Source organism: Sparus aurata, chromosome 2 (genome assembly GCF_900880675.1).
Source record: "Sparus aurata chromosome 2, fSpaAur1.1, whole genome shotgun sequence".
Taxonomy (NCBI): domain Eukaryota; kingdom Metazoa; phylum Chordata; class Actinopteri; order Spariformes; family Sparidae; genus Sparus; species Sparus aurata.
In genome coordinates, this window is record NC_044188.1 from 12,180,657 (window position 1) to 12,201,386 (window position 20,730).

Consider the following 20,730-nt stretch of genomic DNA (forward strand, 5'->3'; position numbering starts at 1 on the left):
TGCATGGTTACTTCATTTTATATGAAGGGCAATGTCATCTCCTGTGGTGGTTTTCGTCATCGTCTCGCACCACCCATAAGGGCGCAAGTTGTCGTGGGGGGTGGGTAAACACGTCTAGAAGTAGCTGTACTGACATAATATAATAACATCATTTATGTGCTGTGTTTTTTTTCATTTATTATCAGAATTACACAGTTTTGGTTCAAACAGAAAAGGGTCCTCATATCACGCAGATGCAAATCCTTCATGATACCAACTTCCAATAAACAGAAAGCCAAAAACAATTGGTTTGCTACTTGGAGGGGTGTTCGCTGATGATTCTGTAATGGTGTCTTATTAACAAACACAGGCCACCACACTTTGTATCTGACACATTTCAGGTCTGTTTTGTAGCTCTATTCCGAATGTTAATATCACAGACAGTCAAGTAATAATACTCCTATTGTTCACTGACCCCTACATGGTTATGTGAAAGCCTCATGTCACCAGTGTGCTTAGCAACCTTCACAAGGTTAAAGCCCCTGACAAAGCATGTGACAATTTAAATGTGCTCCTCTTTGAAGAGTGGTCAAGCCTTTACATGGCTCCCTGTGCACACAGAAGTAGGGTTACATGTAGCCTACATGTGTAGCCAATATTTTCGATTCTTCTTTTTCATGATATATACCAGTAACTTTGATTTTTGTTTTAATACATTTGTTACCATATGCTATGATTCTGTGATCCTGTTCTGGGTTGTAGTTGCAACCATTTAAACTACAAAGCTGTGATTTCTGACATACAGTCTCTGAGTTTAACAATTATGTCCACTAGGTGGTAGCAGCAGAGTTTACAGTATACCTGGTGGCACCTTGCATTTGGGATTTAGGCACACAGCATATACGCACACATGAGTATGCAAGACAAGTTACCTTAGATCTTTTATTGCTAGGTTAATCCTTTACTTAAACTACATGCAAATTGTGACTGAATGTCAGTTCTTCTAAATTGTATGACTGTGGTGACTTACTTTAACACACATCGCACTGAGCAACACTACCTTATCAAATTCAAATGTACTCGATCAGGCTAAATATAATATAAACATAATACATTGTTTGCTGCTCCTACTACTGATAATAATAATAATAATAATAATAATAATAATTACGTTTTTTTTTAAAATGCATACATACAAAGTCAAAATGTAGAAAAACTGAACTTTAAAGGGGCATTAGGTAGTTTTGCAGAGCGAAATTCAAACTCAGAATTTTCACAATAAGATTGAGGTAATAATACAAACTCAGAAATATTGATTTTCTCCATAACTGAATAAACAAGCTGTTCTCATGAGGAAAAAAAGGTTCCCAGAACACTGTTTGAAGCTAGAAAAGTGGCAGGGTCCGCCACATACAAACAAAGTAAAACAGTATGAAATTGTATTGTCTTTCAAGGTCAGTTTGTTTATTGAGTTTATTTGGTCATGAAAACAAAGAGACTTTAGTCATTAAGTTTGTTACAGCATTTTTTTAAAAATCAGTCAATGAAGATCTTTCTCCTCTGGTTAACCTTACCATTAGAAGTGAACTCACCAGACATTTTTAACAAAGCATTATTATGGATTTTGCTCGTTATATTTTTCAAAGATATCATAGCGGATCAATATGTCTTGTGATTTATTTAAAACAATTCATTAAAGCTGTAATATGAACAAAACAATAACAAAATAAGGGTAGGACATAGTTAGAAAGATTTACAATGGTGACGTTACAGGAAGAGAAAGAGACAGGATCATGGAGATTTGGAGGGCATCCTCTCTCTGATGTACAGTAAGCTGACGTACAGGAGAAGGAGGGAAGTTTAGTCTGCAAATCTATATAAACCAGTGAAAACACACATACAGTATGCCCACAAACAAACACTGGAGGGATGAAGATCTTGGCTCTACTTATTCGCCTGATCCTGCCTCTGGGTTTGTGTGAGCTGAACTCAGCTCTGAAAAAAGGGGTTGAGCTTGCAGAGGAAAGGTCTGGTGCTGGGGTCAGCACTGAGGCCTCATCTGTCAAATGTAAACTCCAGGGTACCACTCGTCTACCTGCATTCTCAATGGATGGTGACTACGTTATCGGTGGTGTTTTCTCTATACACTACTACATGCTCACAGTGAAGCACAACTACACCACCATGCCTGAGCCACCAAGGTGCACAGGGAGGTTAGTAAGAGGCAGAGCTTGAGGATAAAATAATGTTATGCAGTATGGAGATAGAAGTGTTTTGTATATGTATTGTATTTGTGCATATTATAATCATGCTGAAAAACAAAATAATTTGGGCATTGAAAATGAAGGTGTTATAGTGGGACAATATTAACATTTTTTTTATAGCTTGAATTGAACAAATGGGTGTGTGTTTAAAAAAAAACAACACAAAAAAACAAAACAACTGTTATTAACAAACAAATTTTTTTTTTGATAAGTTTCCTGGTCAATCGGGCATTAATATTCCTGTAAATCTTGGACGGATGATGCTGTGTTTTCACTTATGGCAGACAGTAACTTATGACTGTGACATATATTTGGCCCACAGACTCTCAGTCTTGGTCTATTACTATAAATTGCAGTTATCGTTTATTGGGTTTCTTCCGCTGAAAGTCTGAATTGTCCTCATCATGTAAATTTACACAGTGACATGATTGTCTGTGCGCAGCATGGACTCTCGTGAGCTGCGCTTCTCGCGCGCAATGGTCTTCGCCATCGAGGAGATTAACAACAGCACAGAGCTGCTGCCAGGCATCACACTCGGTTATGAGATCCACGACTCATGCGCCTCAGTGCCCGTGGCGGTCCAAGTGGCATCCCAGTTTTCAAATGGGCTGGACCCGGTGTTTTACACCGGCGACAACTGCTCGCAAGCTGGCATGGTGATGGCCATGGTCGGTGAGTCTGGATCAACGCCATCCATCAGCATGTCGCGCATCCTCGGGTCCTTTAACATTGCTCAGGTAAATATTTCAAATTCCGTGTTTAATGTCCAGCGCTGATTTTTCGTCGGTCCTGCTAAATAATTAAAACGTTGTAATCTTTAGGTGAGTCACTTTGCCACTTGTGCATGCCTGTCTGATAAGCAGCAGTACCCGAATTTCTTCAGAACAATCCCCAGTGACCAGTTCCAGGCTGACGCGCTGGCCAAGCTGGTGAAACACCTTGGTTGGACTTGGATAGGTGCTGTCCGGTCAGATTCTGACTATGGAAACAATGGCATGGCGTCTTTCCTGCAGGCGGCGCAGAAGGAAGGGATCTGCGTGGAATACTCTGAATCTTTCTATCGGACCCACCCACGTAGCAGGATCCAGAGAGTAGCTGAAGTAATCCGCAGGTTTCTAAATCACTGATTGTTTTTTCCCTGTACTGACACTGACCTTTCGGACCTCTGAAAAAGGTCACATATATATGTATATACCAAACATTGCATGTGGTTATGTATATATATATACACATATATATCTATATATATATATATATATATATATATGTATGTATATATATATATATATATATATATATATATATATATATATATATATATATATATATATATATATATATATATATATATATATATATATATGTGTATATGTATATATATATATACATATATATATATATATATATATATATATGTATATTTCATCATCATCATCATCATCTCTGTGTCACGATGATCATTTATCTGATATTCATCACATACATTTGCTATGTTAAGAAAATATCTGTTAGTCAGTTTGTTTGTTTTAACAATGCTGATACTTATATTTGTATAATGTCTTTCATTTAAATGTCTCTTCAGGTCGACAGCTGTGGTTGTTGTGGCATTTGTAGCCTCTGGAGACATGAGGATCTTGCTACAGGAGCTGTCACACAAACCTCCTCCACCTCGCCAGTGGATAGGCAGTGAGTCCTGGGTAACTGACCCAGATATGCTGAGGTTCAACTTCTGTGCTGGAGCCATCGGATTTGGCATTGAGCAATCTGTCATTCCAGGTCTGAGAGAATTCTTGCTGGATCTCTCGCCTACGGAAGTGGCTGCCTCTCCATTGCTTACTGAGTTCTGGGAGGATGCTTTCAAGTGCAGGCTTGGAGAAAGTGAGAAAGTTGTGTTTGTTTATAACATAGCTGAAATTCACAGCAGAGCCCTTTGTTGTTGTGTTGTTTTGCGGATTGTCTGTCTGAGAGGAGCTTTCTGTGCCATGAAGTTATCAGCTTTTCTAAGGTCAAATCAAACCCAGCTGCACAGCTGCTAAAATATATCTTCAGATGTAGTATGGCCATGCAATGGACACAAACTCAGAAACTTATCTGTCACCTCAAATTTGTCATTTATACCCGTAAAAAAAAAAAAAGAAAAAAAAGGTGAGCTGTGCTTTGTCGGTCAGGTCTGTGCTTTCATCAAGCACCACAGAGTATGCAGTGAAACCTGCAAAAACTGTTCATATGTCACTTAATAACTCACTGATCTGCTCTGCCTCTGTGTTTGCCGATAGAGAAATATTGTTACAAAAGCTCTTCTTTTGTAGACATAGGATATCAGCAACTGCAACATGCAATCCTTCAGAAACGGCCATTCAGTGAATGGCTTTCCTGCTCTGGTGATTAGGTCACTCACCACATATCTTACTTGAACTGCATTATAGAGACAGGATTTCCACTGAACTCCACAAAAAAAATTAGGAATAGCCACCTGTCTTAAAACTGTCATAAAAGTGTCTGTATCCATCATCAGCTTTTCTTTTTGGTTTGGAAAGAGACATCTTTGATTTTCACAGCTAAAAAACTACAACTCTGATCCGGCTCTCTTCTCATCTAAAACTCCACCGACACATGCTGTCACCGGTGACCTTTGACCATTACATATTTTGCATCACATGAAATTAATTTCTTAAAAAGACAATTGTTTTTTTTTTTATTTCAATTGCATATGAAGGGTTAGTTTAAACTGGTGTGAAACAATTAAAGACATAATTAAATTTAAAAAAGGCAGAATTACATTATATTTTTGAAATCAGAATGCAGACTGGACGGAGGTGGAGGGTGGGCCAGAATTGGCCCGGGGACCAGGAGTTTGAGACCCCTGGTTTGGACCCACTTCATCCCCCTTTAATGCTGATCATCTGACTTGTATTAGTGTGAATTATTAAAGTAAAACAATACCATCCTCTGTTTCTCTGTGCTTTAAGGTGCGGCCATAGATGAGAGAGTATGTGATGGAAGTGAAGACATACAGATGCTCCAGCGCCCATACACTGACACATCTCAGCTCCGAGTCACTAACATGGCGTACAAGGCTGTTTATGCAATAGCACATGCCATTCATAATGAAGTGTGTCAGGACATAAATTCTTCAGATCAGTGTGACAAATTCACCAGGATACAGTCAAAACAGGTCAGTAGAAATTAATAGGTGATAACTCCAATCTGTTTGTTTCCACTGTTATTTCACGTTTAAGATATAAAATGTTAACTATACTTAACTAATACTAATACTTAATTATACTTAATACGAACTATACTATACTTCTTTTATTTCCCTCATTGTCTTTCTTCATCCTCACAGGTCCTCACTCAACTGAAGAAAGTGAATTTTACTCAAAATGGTTATGATGTGTCATTTGATGCCAATGGGGATCCTGTGGCCAGATATGAGCTGGTTAACTGGCAAAAAAGTGAGAGTGGTCGCATTGAGATGGTGACAGTAGGGCACTATGATGCATCACTGCCAGAGGGCCAAGAGTTCCGCATCAACAGAAACCTCACTTGGGTGGATAGTAGCACACAAGTATGCAACCAAAAGGGATTTGTCTAACAAATTCATATTAAAAATGGCATTATCTGAAAACAGAGAACAAAACATCTTCATATTGTGCTAAAATATTTTCAGAAATACAAGTAATATTCCTATTGAGTCATCTGAGATATGCAAATTAAGTTGGTATCTTCAAAAGCCTCAATATTTTCAGGGAGAGAAAATGTTTCCTTGCTGAGCTGTGGCAGAGCAGTTGTAACAAAAATAAGGAATTTGGACAACATAGATTCTAAGTGCGGAAGAAAACCACTAGATTTGTCTGACTCTGACTGTTGGAGCCTCATTTTAACTTCAGCTGAACTTGAGAAGATTTAAAATGGATGCCGTGGATTTGAAGTTACATTGAAATGGCTGTAGGAAGGGATTTCCTCACAGCCAGTATTTGCAAAGCTAATCCTTACGAAGCAAAGACAAAACTTAAAATGTTTATATCTTATATACCAGGTGCCTGTTTCAGTGTGCAGTGACAGCTGTCCTCCAGGAACTCGTAAAGTGCTGCAGAAAGGAAAACCCATCTGTTGTTATGATTGTATACCATGTCCTGAAGGAAAGATCAGCAATAATACAGGTGACACTGTTTGTTGTGATTCACATAGAACATGTATAACAGTATATCACTGCTAAAAGCCATTTCTTACGTATTGTTTCAGATTCCCCTGATTGTTTCCCATGCCCCAAAGAGTTCTGGCCTAATGAAGAGAGAGACACTTGTCTCCCCAAGCCTGTAGAGTTTCTTTCCTTTGACGAGGTCCTAGGAATCATCCTGGCAGCTTTTTCAGTTGGTGGCGCCTGTCTTGCCATCATAACAGCGGCTGTCTTCTTTTATCACAGGACATCCCCGATTGTCAGGGCCAACAACTCTGAGCTGAGCTTCCTGCTGCTCTTCTCCCTGACTCTATGTTTCTTATGTTCATTGACTTTCATTGGAACACCCTCTGATTGGTCCTGCATGCTGCGCCACACAGCGTTTGGCATCACCTTTGTGCTCTGCATCTCCTGTGTTCTTGGAAAAACTATAGTCGTACTAATGGCCTTCAGAGCTACACTCCCAGGTAGTAATGTCATGAAATGGTTTGGTCCTCCACAGCAAAGGATGACTGTAGTGTCTTTCACATTCATTCAAGTTTTGATATGTGCTATTTGGTTGGGTCTTAGTCCCCCATTTCCAATGAAAAACCTGACTATATATAAGGAGAGAATCATCCTGGAGTGTGCATTAGGATCAGCTATTGGGTTCTGGGTTGTTCTCGGGTACATTGGTCTACTGGCTGTCTTTTGCTTTGTGTTAGCTGTCCTAGCCCGGAAACTACCTGATCATTTTAACGAAGCCAAGCTGATCACCTTCAGCATGCTGGTATTCTGTGCAGTATGGATCACCTTTATCCCAGCGTACGTCAGCTCTCCTGGGAAATTTACTGTGGCTGTGGAGATATTTGCCATTCTGGCCTCCAGTTTTGGACTGATACTGTGTATATTTGCTCCAAAGTGTTACATCATATTGTTTAAGCCAGAGAAGAACACCAAGAAACATTTAATGAACAAAAATTAATCCTTAGACGTCTGAGGTTTGGATGGAACACACAGTATGGAGCTTCGACTCTGCTCATTTAATGCTGCCTTCGTTTCATTCATTTAAATATTTTCATTTAAATGAAATCTTTTTCTTTACAGAGATATCATTTAGAATGTTCTTGACATTAGTTATTGTCTTTGTTCACTAAATAAAGTATTTATTCATAAACAGTGTGATACTGATTTCTGTGTAGAGTTTTTGAAATTAATTCCAGTATATGAAAGTTTAACACAAAAAGACAACAACGTTAAACACGTGCATTTTTGGGACTAAATTCCAGCATGAGCTGAAAACAAAGCAATGTCAGGTTGCAGTTAGAACAAAATAAGGACAATAGCCATTGTTTACAACATTTGATAGCAATTCATGAAAGACCCATATCTAATGCTGTACTCTCCCCGATGAATAGTGAGCTGACACAGTAGAAGGAGGGAAGTTTTTGTCTGAAAATCTATTTAAACCAGTGCAAACACACACACATGATATGCTCACATGCAGACACTTCAGGGATGGAGATCTCAGCTCTCCTTATTGGCCTGATTCTGTCACTGAGTTTGTGTCAGCTGAACTCAGCTCTAAAACTAAGTGCTGGGCTCACAGAGGAAAAGACTGGTGCTGGGGTCAGACGTGAGGCCTTATCTGTGAAATGTAAACTCCAGGGTACCACTCGTCTACCTGTGTTCTCAATGGATGGTGACTATGTTATAGGGGGTGTTTTCTCCATACACCACTACAAACAGACAGTGATGTATAACTACACCACCATGCCCGAGTCACAAAAGTGCACAGGGAGGTCAGTAAGATGGAGAACCATGCTGCAAACCCTTGTGTTGGAAAACTTAAAAAAAAAAAAAAAATCTGTGCACTATCAACTGATTTCTTCAAATACTGTGTTTTGAACACCGCTGTTCAGATAATCCTGTGAAGTAGATCCGGCCTAGAGATGCAGTGCGGCTTTTAGTTATATGACCGCAATTGTTTGTTTTCTGTGAAACTGTGATTTTTGTTCATCACATGCAGATTTGAACAGTGACATAATTATCTGTGTGCAGCATTGACTCTCGTGAACTGCGTTTTGCGCATGCAATGGTCTTCACCATTGATGAGATTAACAACAGCACAGAGCTGCTGCCAGGCATCAAACTCGGTTATGAGATCCATGACTCGTGCAACTCAGTGCCTGTGACGATGCATGTGACATTCAAGCTTTCAAACAGCCAAGACCCGGTGTTTTACACTGGTGACAATTGCTCACAATCTGGTATGGTGATAGCTACTGTCGGTGAGACTGCATCAACGCTGTCCATCAGCATGTCACGTGTCATCGGGCCCTTTAACATTCCTCAAGTAAATATAACAGACTACATTTCTGACAGCTATGTTTCAGTGTAGGTCAGCGCTGATTTTTTTTCTGTTCTGTTAAATCATTTCAATGCTGACTTCCTTTAGGTGAGCCACTTTTCCACTTGTGCATGCCTTTCTGATAAGCAGCAGTTTCCGAGTTTCTTCAGAACAATACCTAGTGACCAGTTCCAGGCTGATGCACTGGCCAAGCTAGTAAAACACTTTGGTTGGACTTGGATAGGTGCTGTCCGGTCAGATTCAGACTATGGCAATAATGGCATGGCGTCTTTCCTGGACGCAGCACAGAAGGAGGGGATCTGTGTCGAATATTCTGAATCTTTACATCGGGACCACCCACATAGCAGGATCCAGAGAGTAGCTGATGTTATCCGCAGGTTTCTAAATCACTGATTGTGCTTTTCTTTTTTGTCTTTTTTTGTTTGTCAGTGCTGACACCAAGCTTCTGCGCACAAAACCACAAAAAAACCTTTTATTTAAATATGAAATAGAAGCATGTTTTATCTTAGTTAGAAATTGGGAATTCATCTTTTTAAAGTTTTTGTTAGTCACATAATTATAAATAAGGTTGTTAAAAACAGAACTAAAGAGAGCAATACATCATAATCAACACCAAAAAGTAGCTTATCTCTCATTTTTCTTTGTCTTAACTATCTTGATACTTGTATTGGTCTACTACAATGTCCCTGCAGGTCAACAGCTGTGGTTATTGTGGCATTTACAGCCACTTCTGAACTGAGGATGCTTTTGGAAGAGCTGGCGCTCAAGCCTTCTCCACCTCGCCAGTGGATAGGCAGTGAGGCCTGGTTAACCTACCAAGACTTGCTTAAGTTCAGCTTCTGTGCTGGAGCCATCGGATTTGGCATTCAGAAATCTGTCATCCCAGGTCTGAGAGAATTCTTGCTAGATCTCTCTCCCACTAAAGTGGCTGCCTCTCCATTTCTTACTGAGTTCTGGGAGGATGCGTTCAACTGCAGGCTGGGAAAAAGTGAGAAAATTGTGTTGATATTTAACATAGCTGATATTCATAGTGGAGCCCTTGTGGCTGTGTTGTTTAGCTGAATGTCTGTCTGAGTGGCACTTCCTGTGGTAAATAGTCACCAGCTGCCCTAAAACCCAAGAAACCTTAGATTCAAATTGAGAAGGAAATCTTTGGATATTGAACAGATATGAGATGTATCTCCATGAATTTCAGGTTAAGTTTGGGGCCTCTGCTCTCTGAGATTATTAAATGCTAACTCTGTTTACATGAATCAGATGCACCCATCATAAAGAAAGCCTCCATGCCACGGAGCAAAATAAAGACAAAAAATGCACTTACTAGAATGTAACAGTCACACTACATGCACGTCTAAGCCTATAAGACTGACAGCGATTTCAGAAAATTTCTTTAAAACACATAAACCTTAAAAAAGAAAAGTTTGTCATTAATTGAAAGTTGTATAGATTTTTTGTCTTCCATAAATGACATCACTTGGTCCGACAGAAACTGAAACAGTGTGGTATATCGTAGAAAATATCTAAAGACATGTCTGGAAAATGATACTTCAAAATGTAATGTAACATAAGTCTGTTTTGTAAATTAATTAAAACAATATTGAATACACACTAATCCATTATTTGTTTGTTTGCAGGTGGGAGTGGGAGGGCATCTGCAGTCTATTCAGTAGATAGAGTTAATGGGTTTAGGCTGGGATTACTCAGATCATAGTTTGTTCATATGAAATTCCATAATCCAATTCCAATAGTGATAACCCTGGAATAATAATCCATTTCTATCTTGAAATTTTAAGAATAGCTTTGCTGAGCAAAACACCAGTTAATTTCAATTTGTCAAAAGCGTTATTGTGCTCTTGTCACTCAAAGAGGAACAAATATATTTTGAATGCAGCTTATGTATCTAGTGATTTCTTTTGTTATTTGACTGATGCTCAGAAGTATCTTTTTCCTTTGCCCTTTTAAATGTCAGACTGATTGAGCCATTGTGTGTTTTCTTGTTCCTGTAAAAACATAACTTTTTGTACAAAATAACATCTATTTCTAAAGACTTTTTTTCTTTACCGAAAGTCATTGAAGACCATTGAAAAACTAGAGGGTAGTCCTCTCAGCCAGTGCTACAAATCGAATTTTTGAAGGAGGCAAATACAAACATTTGAACAGTACTGTATGCGTTTCTGCAGGGCATGTTTGGTGGTTGAAACAAAAGAAAAGGAGAAGCGGCTCAGCCTGATAATGCACCATTAACATCAACCCTAAAAACATGTTTCTCTGTCTCTGTGTGTTTTTAGGTGCAGCCATAGATGACCGTGTGTGTGATGGAACTGAAGACATAACGACGCTCCAGGACCCATACACTGATACATCTCAGCTCCGAATCACCAACATGGTGTACAAGGCTGTTTATGCAATAGCACATGCTATTCATAATACAGTGTGTCAAGATACAAATTCTAAGATTCAGTGTGATAAGCTCACCAGAATAGAGTCCAAACAGGTGAATGGGTGAACTCCCCAGTTTTTTCACAATTGGGTATTGTACTTTTTATCAATTTGAAGTTAAATATTTCCTCTTGCTTCCTCATCGTCTTACATTATTTCATCCTTACAGGTCCTCACTCAACTGAAGAAAGTGAATTTTACTCAAAATGGTTATGATGTGTCATTTGATGCCAATGGGGATCCTGTGGCCAGATATGAGCTGGTTAACTGGCAGAAAATAGACAGTGGCAGCATTGAGATGGTGACAGTAGGGCACTATGATTCATCACTGCCAGAAGGCCAAGAGTTTCGTATCAATAAGAACCTCACCTGGGTGGACGGTAGCACAAAAGTAAGGAGACCAGAAGTCATAATCATTTTCATGTTTAAAATCTCCCAGATTTTCCCAGATTGTGTTTGCTTAAAGCAGTCAATACGTGAAAAACATTAGAGAAAATGGAGAAGTTCCATCGATCTGTGAAGACAGAGGACTGTTAACCTGGGAGATCTGGCTGGTTGGCAGGGATAGTCAACTGAGGCTAGAGTTGGAGTTGAGTTAGGCAACATGCCATGAGCCAGGGGTTGGTTGGGCCACCAAATGGGAAATGCGAACAGTTGTCTGCTGGGCTGCCGTCCGCAAACCATAAGTAGGAATTGACTGTACTGGCAGGGAACCAGGAACAGGTTTTAGTCAGGCTGCTGACTGGGAACAAGGAACAGGTGATGGCCAGACTGTCAATTAAGCATTAGGGGCAGTTTTTGTTCAGAAACCTGATTGAAGCAGGCTGGTGGCTAGCAAGATGCGAGTTAGCTGACCGTGAAGCAGAGCAAGCTGGAGTGACCATCTAGTGGCTGTCTGGCTGCAGGTTAGCTGACCAAAGACTGGCATACTTGGAGTCAGACAGAAAAGCAGGGATTTGTGGATTTTGGAAGTCCTTTGGCAACTAAGTTTGTACATTCCTCAGCAAAGGCAGAGAGGACACTTCCTTGCTTGTTATAATCAGGGATAGGGTGAGGAGCTCAGACATCTGTGAGGAGCTTGGAGTAGAGCCAGCTGAGGTGGTTGAGGCATCTGGTTAGGACAACTCCTAGGCATTTCCTATTGGAGGTTTTCTTGGCGTGATCAACTGGGAAGAGACCCTTGGGCAGACCCAGAGCCTGCTGGAGTGATTATGAATCTCATCTGGCCTGGGAACGCCTCGTGATCCCTCAGGAGAAGCTGGAAAGCATTGCTGAGGAGAAGAAGAAGAAGTCTGGGATACCCTGGATAAGCGTAAGATAAAGGATGGATGGATGGTCCTGGGTAAGTGGAGATGTGGCTGAAGAGTGGGACAGAGACACAGACACTGTGACAGAAATGGCTTAAGGATGGGATTTCCTCTATGAACAGAAATCATTTTAAGAGGGACCAGTAACATTGTCAATACAAACATTTTTATTTAACTATTGTAATTATAAATTTTAAAAATTTTCTTCACATCTGAATATGTATGACTTTGTATCTTTGTACCAGGTGCCTGTGTCAGTGTGCAGTGAGAGCTGTCCTCCAGGAACTCGTAAAATGCTGCAGAAAGGAAAACCCATCTGCTGTTATGATTGTATACCTTGTCCTGAGGGAGAAATAAGCAATGCTACAGGTATGTTTGGTTTTTTTTTTCTCCTATCCCCCCACCCCCCCAAGTCCATATCCACAACATCACCTATATCACTGCTAAAAGCCCTTTTTTGTTCTATTGTTTCAGATTCCCCTGATTGTTTCCCTTGCTCCAAGGAGTTCTGGCCTAATGCAGAGAGAGACACTTGTCTCCCCAAGCCTGTCGAGTTTCTGTCCTTTGATGAAGTCCTAGGAATCGTCCTGGCTGCATTCTCAGTTGTTGGTGCCTGTCTTGCCATTATAACAGCAGCTGTGTTCTTTCGTCACAGGACGTCCCCAATTGTCAGGGCCAACAACTCTGAGCTGAGCTTTCTGCTGCTTTTCTCCCTGACTCTATGTTTCTTATGTTCATTGACTTTCATTGGAGCACCCTCTGATTGGTCCTGCAGGCTGCGCCACACAGCGTTTGGCATCACTTTTGTCCTCTGCATTTCTTGTGTTCTTGGAAAAACTATAGTGGTGTTAATGGCCTTCAGAGCTACACTCCCAGGAAGTAATGTTATGAAATGGTTTGGCCCTCTACAGCAAAGGGTGACTGTACTATCTTTCACATTCATTCAAGTTTTAATATGTGGTATTTGGTTGGGTCTAAGTCCCCCCTTTCCAATGAAAAACGTAACCACTTTTAAGGAGAGAATCATCCTTGAGTGTGCATTAGGCTCAGCTATTGGGTTCTGGGCTGTGCTTGGATACATTGGCCTACTGGCTGTCTTTTGCTTAGTGTTAGCTGTCCTCGCCAGAAAACTGCCTGGTAATTTTAATGAAGCCAAGCTGATCACCTTCAGCATGCTGATATTTTGTGCAGTCTGGATCACCTTTTTCCCAGCGTATGTCAGCTCTCCTGGGAAATTTACTGTGGCCGTGGAGATATTCGCAATTCTAGCCTCCAGTTTTGGACTAATACTGTGTATATTTGCTCCAAAGTTTTACATCATATTGTTTAAGCCAGAGAAGAATACCAAGAAACATTTAATGACTAAAAATTAATTCTAAGACATCTGAATTTTTTCAACAGTTAAGATGGCAACATTAAACCTCCTGACATATAAAGTTAAATACTCTGACCATCTTGTTACAATGCATCATTCTGCTGGCAAATCTTGCGTCCTGGCATTCATGTGGATGAGACCTGACACACATCACACTCCCATTCATTGTCGCAGTCAACGTTCCACCCCCATGGCAGTGACACCCACAGCAGGACAAGGGGTTCTGTCACACTACCAGAACTACTCAGGAATGGCCCAAATATCTTGACAAAAAGTTCAATGTGTCAGCCCAGAATCCAAATTCCCCAGATCTCAATCCTGTCGCCCATCTGTGAGATTTCCTGAAACGATTCAAATTATTGGATGCCTAACCATGGATCAGACTTGGCTTGGGTGCTCTGCATACTCAGGGCAGATTCTCTGAGTCCTGGGCAAAGTTGGGTGTCCGTGGGTGGGACTTGTTCCAGGATGTCCTACAGAAGCTTGATAGGATCGAGATCTGGGAAATTTGGACGCCAGGTTGACATCTTGGGCTTTTTGTCATATTCCTTGGGTCATTCACAAGCAGTTTTTGCAGTGACAGGGCTTATTGTCCTGCCATCAGAGACTACCATTGCCATAAGGGGGTATAAATGGTCAGCAAAGAGGTATTTGTCGGTGTTGCGTGTCAATCGACATCCATATGAATGCCAGAATCCAAGGTTTCCCAGAGGAACATTGCATCATGTCAAGATGACCAATGTTGTTCACTTGAACTGTCAGTGGTTTTAATGTTGTTGCTGATCAGTCTGTAGTATAGAGAAAAAAATAATAATCTGGCACATGCCATCCTTCAACAACCTCGTTTCAACTATTTTGTTGGTTGGCTAATTAGCCATGTTTGTGCTCATATTTCTAATAAAACACGAGTACAAACATTCTTCTATTTAATTTGAAAGTTTTAACCTAGGCTGTTTAAGACTAGGGAATTTACAGAATCCAAACTGATCAAACTAGTTCTAAGATTAACAATTGTTTTTTTTCCTGTACTTTTGTGCATGTAGTGTTTTTTAGAAAACTACCAAACAATGCAGAACAATTGTGTTAGAATTTTTTCAAATTATTTCAACATATTTAAATTCCAAAATGTACGTGTCAGGCATAGGGAATGTAAAATTCAGGCCAACAAGATCTTCAATTAAAAATAAAATATTAAAATTTGAAGGCTATTAATTTTCTATATTTCAATGTTGTGTTTTGAATACCCTTTTACTTTACTTTTTTTATAACAAATTGCATAGTGCTAAATAAAACCTTAATTTATCAAAAATATGTAGTACTGAGTTTTGTGTCAACAATTTGATTACATTTCTAATAAATCATAACTGAACAAATGTTCCTGTGATTTCTTCGAAATGTGATTAAATCACATAAAAAAACCCATTGAAGGTGAGAGTTGTTTCAAGTTTATATGCATATATATAATATGTTAAAACAACACACTCAAAAGATATAAAAGGACGAAAACATTATTATGATATCTGGTGTGTACAATAGTTACTTGACAAGAGAGCAAGGGACTCTTAATGCAAGGACCTCATCAAAAACCAAAGGCATCTACTCTCTGATGTATAGAGAGTAGAGTAGAAGGAGGAGGGAAGCTTTTGACTGTAAAATCTATATAAAGCAGTGCCAAAACACACACACAGTATGCTCACGTGCAGACACTTGAGTGATGGAAATCTTCTCTCTCTTTACTGGCCTGTTCCTCTCTCTGAGTTTGTGTGAGCTGAACTCAGCTCTGAAACAAAGCCCTTGGCTTACAGAGGAAAGGTGTTGTGCTGGGGCCAGCAGTGAGGCCTCATCTGTGTTATGTAAACTACAGGGTACCACTCGTCCACCTGTATTCTCAATGGATGGTGACTATGTTATTGGTGGTGTTTTCGCCATTCACCATTACACGCACACACCGGTGCATAACTATACCACCATGCCTGAGCCACTAAAGTGCACAGGGAGGTTAGTAAGAGGGCAAAGTGGTGGATAAGAGTATGTTATACTATATGGGGTTAGAAATGTTTTGCTTTGTATAATGCTTTAAAGCTTCTGTATAATATTTAAAACTTTTGCAAACGTATGTTTCATTACCAGGATAAATCAAAATTAAGCCATTTTTGATCTACATGTTCACTATTTTTAAATATGTGCATTATGGTCTGATATCTAATCCTGTGTTTTGAATTCTGCTTGTTACTCTGTGATGTAAATTTTGTTCATAGGTGCAGTGCAGCCATCAGTGATGAGTCCCATGAACAGCAGTTTTGCTTATTTGTGTCTTTTTCTGTTAAAACTTTGATTTGTCCTCATGACATGAAGATTTTAATAATTAAATTAGTTTCTTTGTGCAGCATGGACTCTCGTGAACTGCGCTTCTCCCGCGCAATGGTCTTCGCCATTGAGGAGATTAACAACAGCACAGAGCTGCTGCCAGGGATCAAACTTGGTTATCAGATCCACGACTCGTGCACCACGGTCCCTGTGGCGATGCATGTGACATTCCAGCTTTCAAATGGCCTGGACCCAGTGTTTTACACTGGTGACAATTGCTCACAATCTGGTATGGTGATGGCTATTGTCGGTGAGTCTGAGTCCACGCCATCCATCAGCATGTCACGCATCATCGGGCCCTTCAACATTCCTCAAGTAAATAATATGAATTTGTTCCAAACTATTTCTTCAGTGTCTGCTAGTGTTGATTTTTTTTTCTTTCTTGTAAATTTATTACAATGCTGAATTCCTTTAGGTGAGCTACTTTGCCACTTGTGCATGTCTGTCTGATAAGCAGCAGTACCCAAGTTTCTTCAGAACAATCCCCAGTGACCAGTTCCAGACTGACGCACTCGCCAAACTGATAAAACATTTTGGCTGGACTTGGATCGGTGCTGTCCGGTCAGATTCAGACTATGGCAATAATGGCATGGCATCTTTCCTGCAGGCAGCACAGAAGGAGGGGATCTGTGTTGAATACTCTGAATCTTTACATCGGACCCACCCACGTAGCAGAATACAGAGAGTAGCTGACATTATCCGCAGGTTTCTGCATCACTGTTTGTGCTTTTGTTGCCTGTGCTGTCACTGACCATCTGCACACAAAACCAGAAAAAAGACACGTAATGTTCACTCATAAGAGGGGAGACTATTTGATTATCTTAGTAGCAAACTGGGAATGTAGGCCCATATTTGATGAGACCAGTATTCTATATTCAACTCAAAAAATAATAATTTGCAAGTATCCTTTTCTCTCATATTCATTATCTTATTAATCAGGTAGCCTAACTGTGATTATCTTTATCTTAAGAATCATGATAATGTTTTAGTAATATATAATATTTACTATGGTGTCCCTGCAGGTCAACTGCTGTGGTTATTGTGGCGTTTACAGCCTCTGCAGAATTAACACTCCTGCTGGGAGAGCTGTCGCTCAAGCCTTCTCCACCTCGCCAGTGGATAGGCAGTGAGTCCTGGGTAACCAACCGAGACATGCTGAAGTTTAACTTCTGTGCTGGAGCCATCGGATTTGGCATTCAGAAATCTGTCATCCCAGGTCTAAGAGAATACTTGCTAGATCTGTCTCCAACAAAATTGTCTTCCTCTCCAGTGCTCACTGAGTTCTGGGAGGATGCATTCAACTGCAGGCTGGGAAAAAGTGAGAAAGTTGTACATTGCTGACATTCATAGCCAGGTCCATTTGGTTGGGTTTTGTTGACTGTCTGTTTGAGGGGGCCTCATGTGTTAAAATGTCAGCAACTGCTTTAAGATCAAATCTCATAATTCTGCTGAGAGGGAAATGCATTTATATCCTATTTTGTTCTTTATATATGTGACTAATTATGTGATTATATCATTTGGCAAAAACTGAAAGAATTGCTTATATAAAAGAAAATAGATAAAAACTGTTGGCCCCACTTTAGGTCTGTTTTATACATTCATTAGAACAATACTGATACACACTGGGGAATCACCAAAGTCTTAAATATGCACCGCAATGGCCCCTTCTCTTAGTACTGTATTGTATTTTTGTTTCTTTTATCTAATTTTCTTTAATTTTCGGGTGGTGGGTCATTTGTCTATTCAGATAACAGCATTATCCTTCTATTTATATTTAGACGTTTGAAGAATAACTTTGTTAGAACAACATATGTTTTAATTCTAATTTCACTGAGGCAATAGTTTCTACAAGGCATGTTTTGTGGTTGAAGTAAGTGAAAAGGAAAGTAAAAAAAGAATAATACACACATTAGAAAGAATAATATCACATTCTCTGAGGTCAGTATGTAATAAATTAAGAATTTATGGACATTTTTTTGCTTCACTTCATAACATCTAAATACTGGTCTGTGTTAACTGGACTTGGTATACATAACCACCAACACAGCATGAATCAGCTTGAGGAAAGTAGACGAAAGCATGTCTGCAAAATTGTATGTAAAATACGCATTATTTATAAATAAATCAGAAAAATAAAGATATGCATGTTTCAAGGTATTTTTGGCAGTTTGAATATAAAATAGAAATCATTGATTAAAAATAATCATAGTGAAATCATGCATATTGTCAAAGATAAAATCATGTTCTCCTTCCTTTGTATTCTTTTAGATGCAGCCAAAGACAAAACTGTGTGTGATGGAACTGAAGACATAAAGACGCTACAGAGCCCATACACTGACACATCTCAGCTCCGAGCCACTAACATGGTATACAAGGCTGTTTATGCAATAGCCCATGCCATTCATAATGCAGTGTGTAAGGATTCTACAGCACAGTGTGACAAATTCACTAGGATGGAGTCTAATCAGGTCAATGAAAGTGATTACATGAACATAATCAATGTCATGTTACCACTATAATGTAATTTATTAAATTGAAGTTAATGTTTTGCACTCTCTACCTCCTTGTCTAACTGTATTTATCCTCACAGGTTCTTAGCCAGCTCAAGAAAGTGAATTTTTCCAGAAATGGTTATGATGTGTCATTTGATGTCAATGGTGATCCTGTGGCCAGATATGAGCTGGTTAATTGGCAACAAAGTGAGAGTGGCAGCATTGAGATGGTGACAGTAGGGCTTTATGATACATCACTGCCAGAGGGCCAGGAGTTCCACATCAGCAGGAATCTCACTTGGATGGATGGTGGCAAACAAGTAAGGAGTCCAAACGCAATAATCTAATACATTAGAATTGCACCTTTGGTGATCTAAAAGGGTACAAAATTTGCCTGGGACTGGCAATGCAGATGGGTCACTCCAGGGTTTGGGCAGGATGGATGACTGACTGAATGGCATCTGACTATTGTTTAAAGACAATCTTTTAAATGTTTAAACTAATCCTTTTATTCAAGGATCTGCAAAGTACACCAGAATATGTGTGAGTATGTTTGTATGTATGTACGTGCTAGGTTCCTGTGTCAGTGTGCAGTGACAGCTGTCGTCCAGGAACTCGGAAGGTGCTTCAGAAAGGAAAACCCATCTGCTGTTATGATTGTATACTCTGTGCTGAGGGAGAAATTAGCAATACTACAGGTATGTTTTTCTTTTCTTTTCTTTTCTTTTCTTTTCTTTTCTTTTTCTTCTTCTTTTTTACATTTTTTATCAAGGCATGTCAACAACATCAACTTTATCACTGCTAAAGTCCTTCTCCTATTCATTTCAGATTCCCTCAATTGTTTCCCTTGCCCCAAGGAGTTCTGGCCTAATGCAGAGAGGGACACTTGTTTCCCCAAGCCCGTAGAGTTTCTTTCCTTTGATGAGGTCCTAGGAATCATCCTGGCTGCATTCTCAGTCGGCGGTGCCTGTCTTGCCATCATAACAGCGGCTGTGTTCTTTCGTCACAGATCATCCCCGATTGTCAGGGCCAACAACTCTGAGCTGAGCTTCCTGCTGCTTTTCTCCCTGACTCTATGTTTCTTATGTTCATTAACTTTTATTGGAGCACCCTCTGATTGGTCCTGCAGGCTGCGCCACACAGCTTTTGGGATCACCTTTGTCCTCTGCATCTCTTGCATCCTTGGGAAAACTATAGTAGTGTTAGTGGCCTTCAAAGCTACACTCCCAGATTGTAAGGTTATGAAATGGTTTGGCCCTCTACAGCAAAGGATAACTGTAGTATCTTTCACATTTGTTCAAGTTTTAATATGTACAATTTGGTTGTGTGTCAGTCCTCCTTTTCAAATGGAAAACCTAACTGCATATAAGGAGAGAATCATCCTAGAGTGTGCATTAGGATCAGCTATTGGGTTCTGGGTTGTACTTGGGTACATAGGCCTACTGGCTGTCTTTTGCTTAGTGTTAGCTGTCCTAGCCCGGAAACTACCTGATAACTTTAATGAGGCCAAACTGATCACCTTCAGCATGTTAATATTTTGTGCAGTCTGGATCACCTTTATCCCAGCGTATGTCAGCTCTCCTGGGAAATTTACTGTGGCAGTGGAGATATTTGCCATTCTGGCTTCCAGTTTTGGACTGATACTGTGTATCTTTGCTCCAAAGTGTTACATTATATTGTTCAAGCCAGAGAAGAACACCAAGAAACATTTAATGAACAAAAATGAATCCTAGGACATCTGAGGTTTGGAAATAGTTCATACATAGCATACAGTATAGAACTGACCTATCAATTGGTGGCCTGTCCTACCTGTCCCAAAATGTGTCAAATAAACATCTTTGTCACACAAAAGACATCCTCTGAAGATCCAACTGAAAAATGGAAAGAATGAACATTTTGCAGAGCCTTTTTTCGACGTTTACTTAAGAATTACTATTGATGTCCAGGTGACTTTCTCATATGTGTTCAGATGAAAGT

The 20,730-nt window shown here is 39.8% G+C and overlaps 2 protein-coding genes across 3 annotated transcripts; both read left to right on the plus strand.

Moving 5' to 3' along the window:
- The first annotated feature begins 1,399 nt into the window (after positions 1-1,399).
- Positions 1,400-14,148, plus strand: LOC115571081 (extracellular calcium-sensing receptor-like). Of its 2 annotated transcripts, XM_030400135.1 has the most exons (11): positions 1,400-2,980; positions 3,065-3,354; positions 3,826-3,929; positions 4,020-4,121; positions 5,213-5,418; positions 5,590-5,811; positions 6,283-6,406; positions 11,062-11,267; positions 11,382-11,603; positions 12,765-12,888; positions 12,994-14,148. In XM_030400135.1, exons 1-11 carry the CDS (start codon positions 2,687-2,689, stop codon positions 13,890-13,892), a joined length of 2,793 nt encoding a protein of 930 aa, XP_030255995.1. In that variant the 5' UTR covers positions 1,400-2,686; the 3' UTR covers positions 13,893-14,148. The 2 variants fall into 2 exon arrangements, with proteins under 2 accessions (XP_030255995.1, XP_030256005.1); XM_030400145.1 differs by lacking the exons at positions 11,062-11,267; positions 11,382-11,603; positions 12,765-12,888; positions 12,994-14,148 and adding an exon at positions 6,489-7,579 and having other exon boundaries at positions 3,826-4,121.
- Positions 14,149-15,770: 1,622 nt separating this feature from the next.
- LOC115571112 (extracellular calcium-sensing receptor-like) lies at positions 15,771-20,651 on the plus strand. Its single transcript, XM_030400194.1, has 8 exons — positions 15,771-15,892; positions 16,282-16,576; positions 16,677-16,966; positions 17,284-17,579; positions 18,530-18,729; positions 18,852-19,073; positions 19,328-19,451; positions 19,582-20,651. The coding sequence occupies exons 1-8, from the start codon at positions 15,786-15,788 to the stop codon at positions 20,484-20,486; spliced, it is 2,439 nt and encodes an 812-aa protein (XP_030256054.1). The 5' UTR covers positions 15,771-15,785; the 3' UTR covers positions 20,487-20,651.
- Positions 20,652-20,730: the final 79 nt, after the last annotated feature.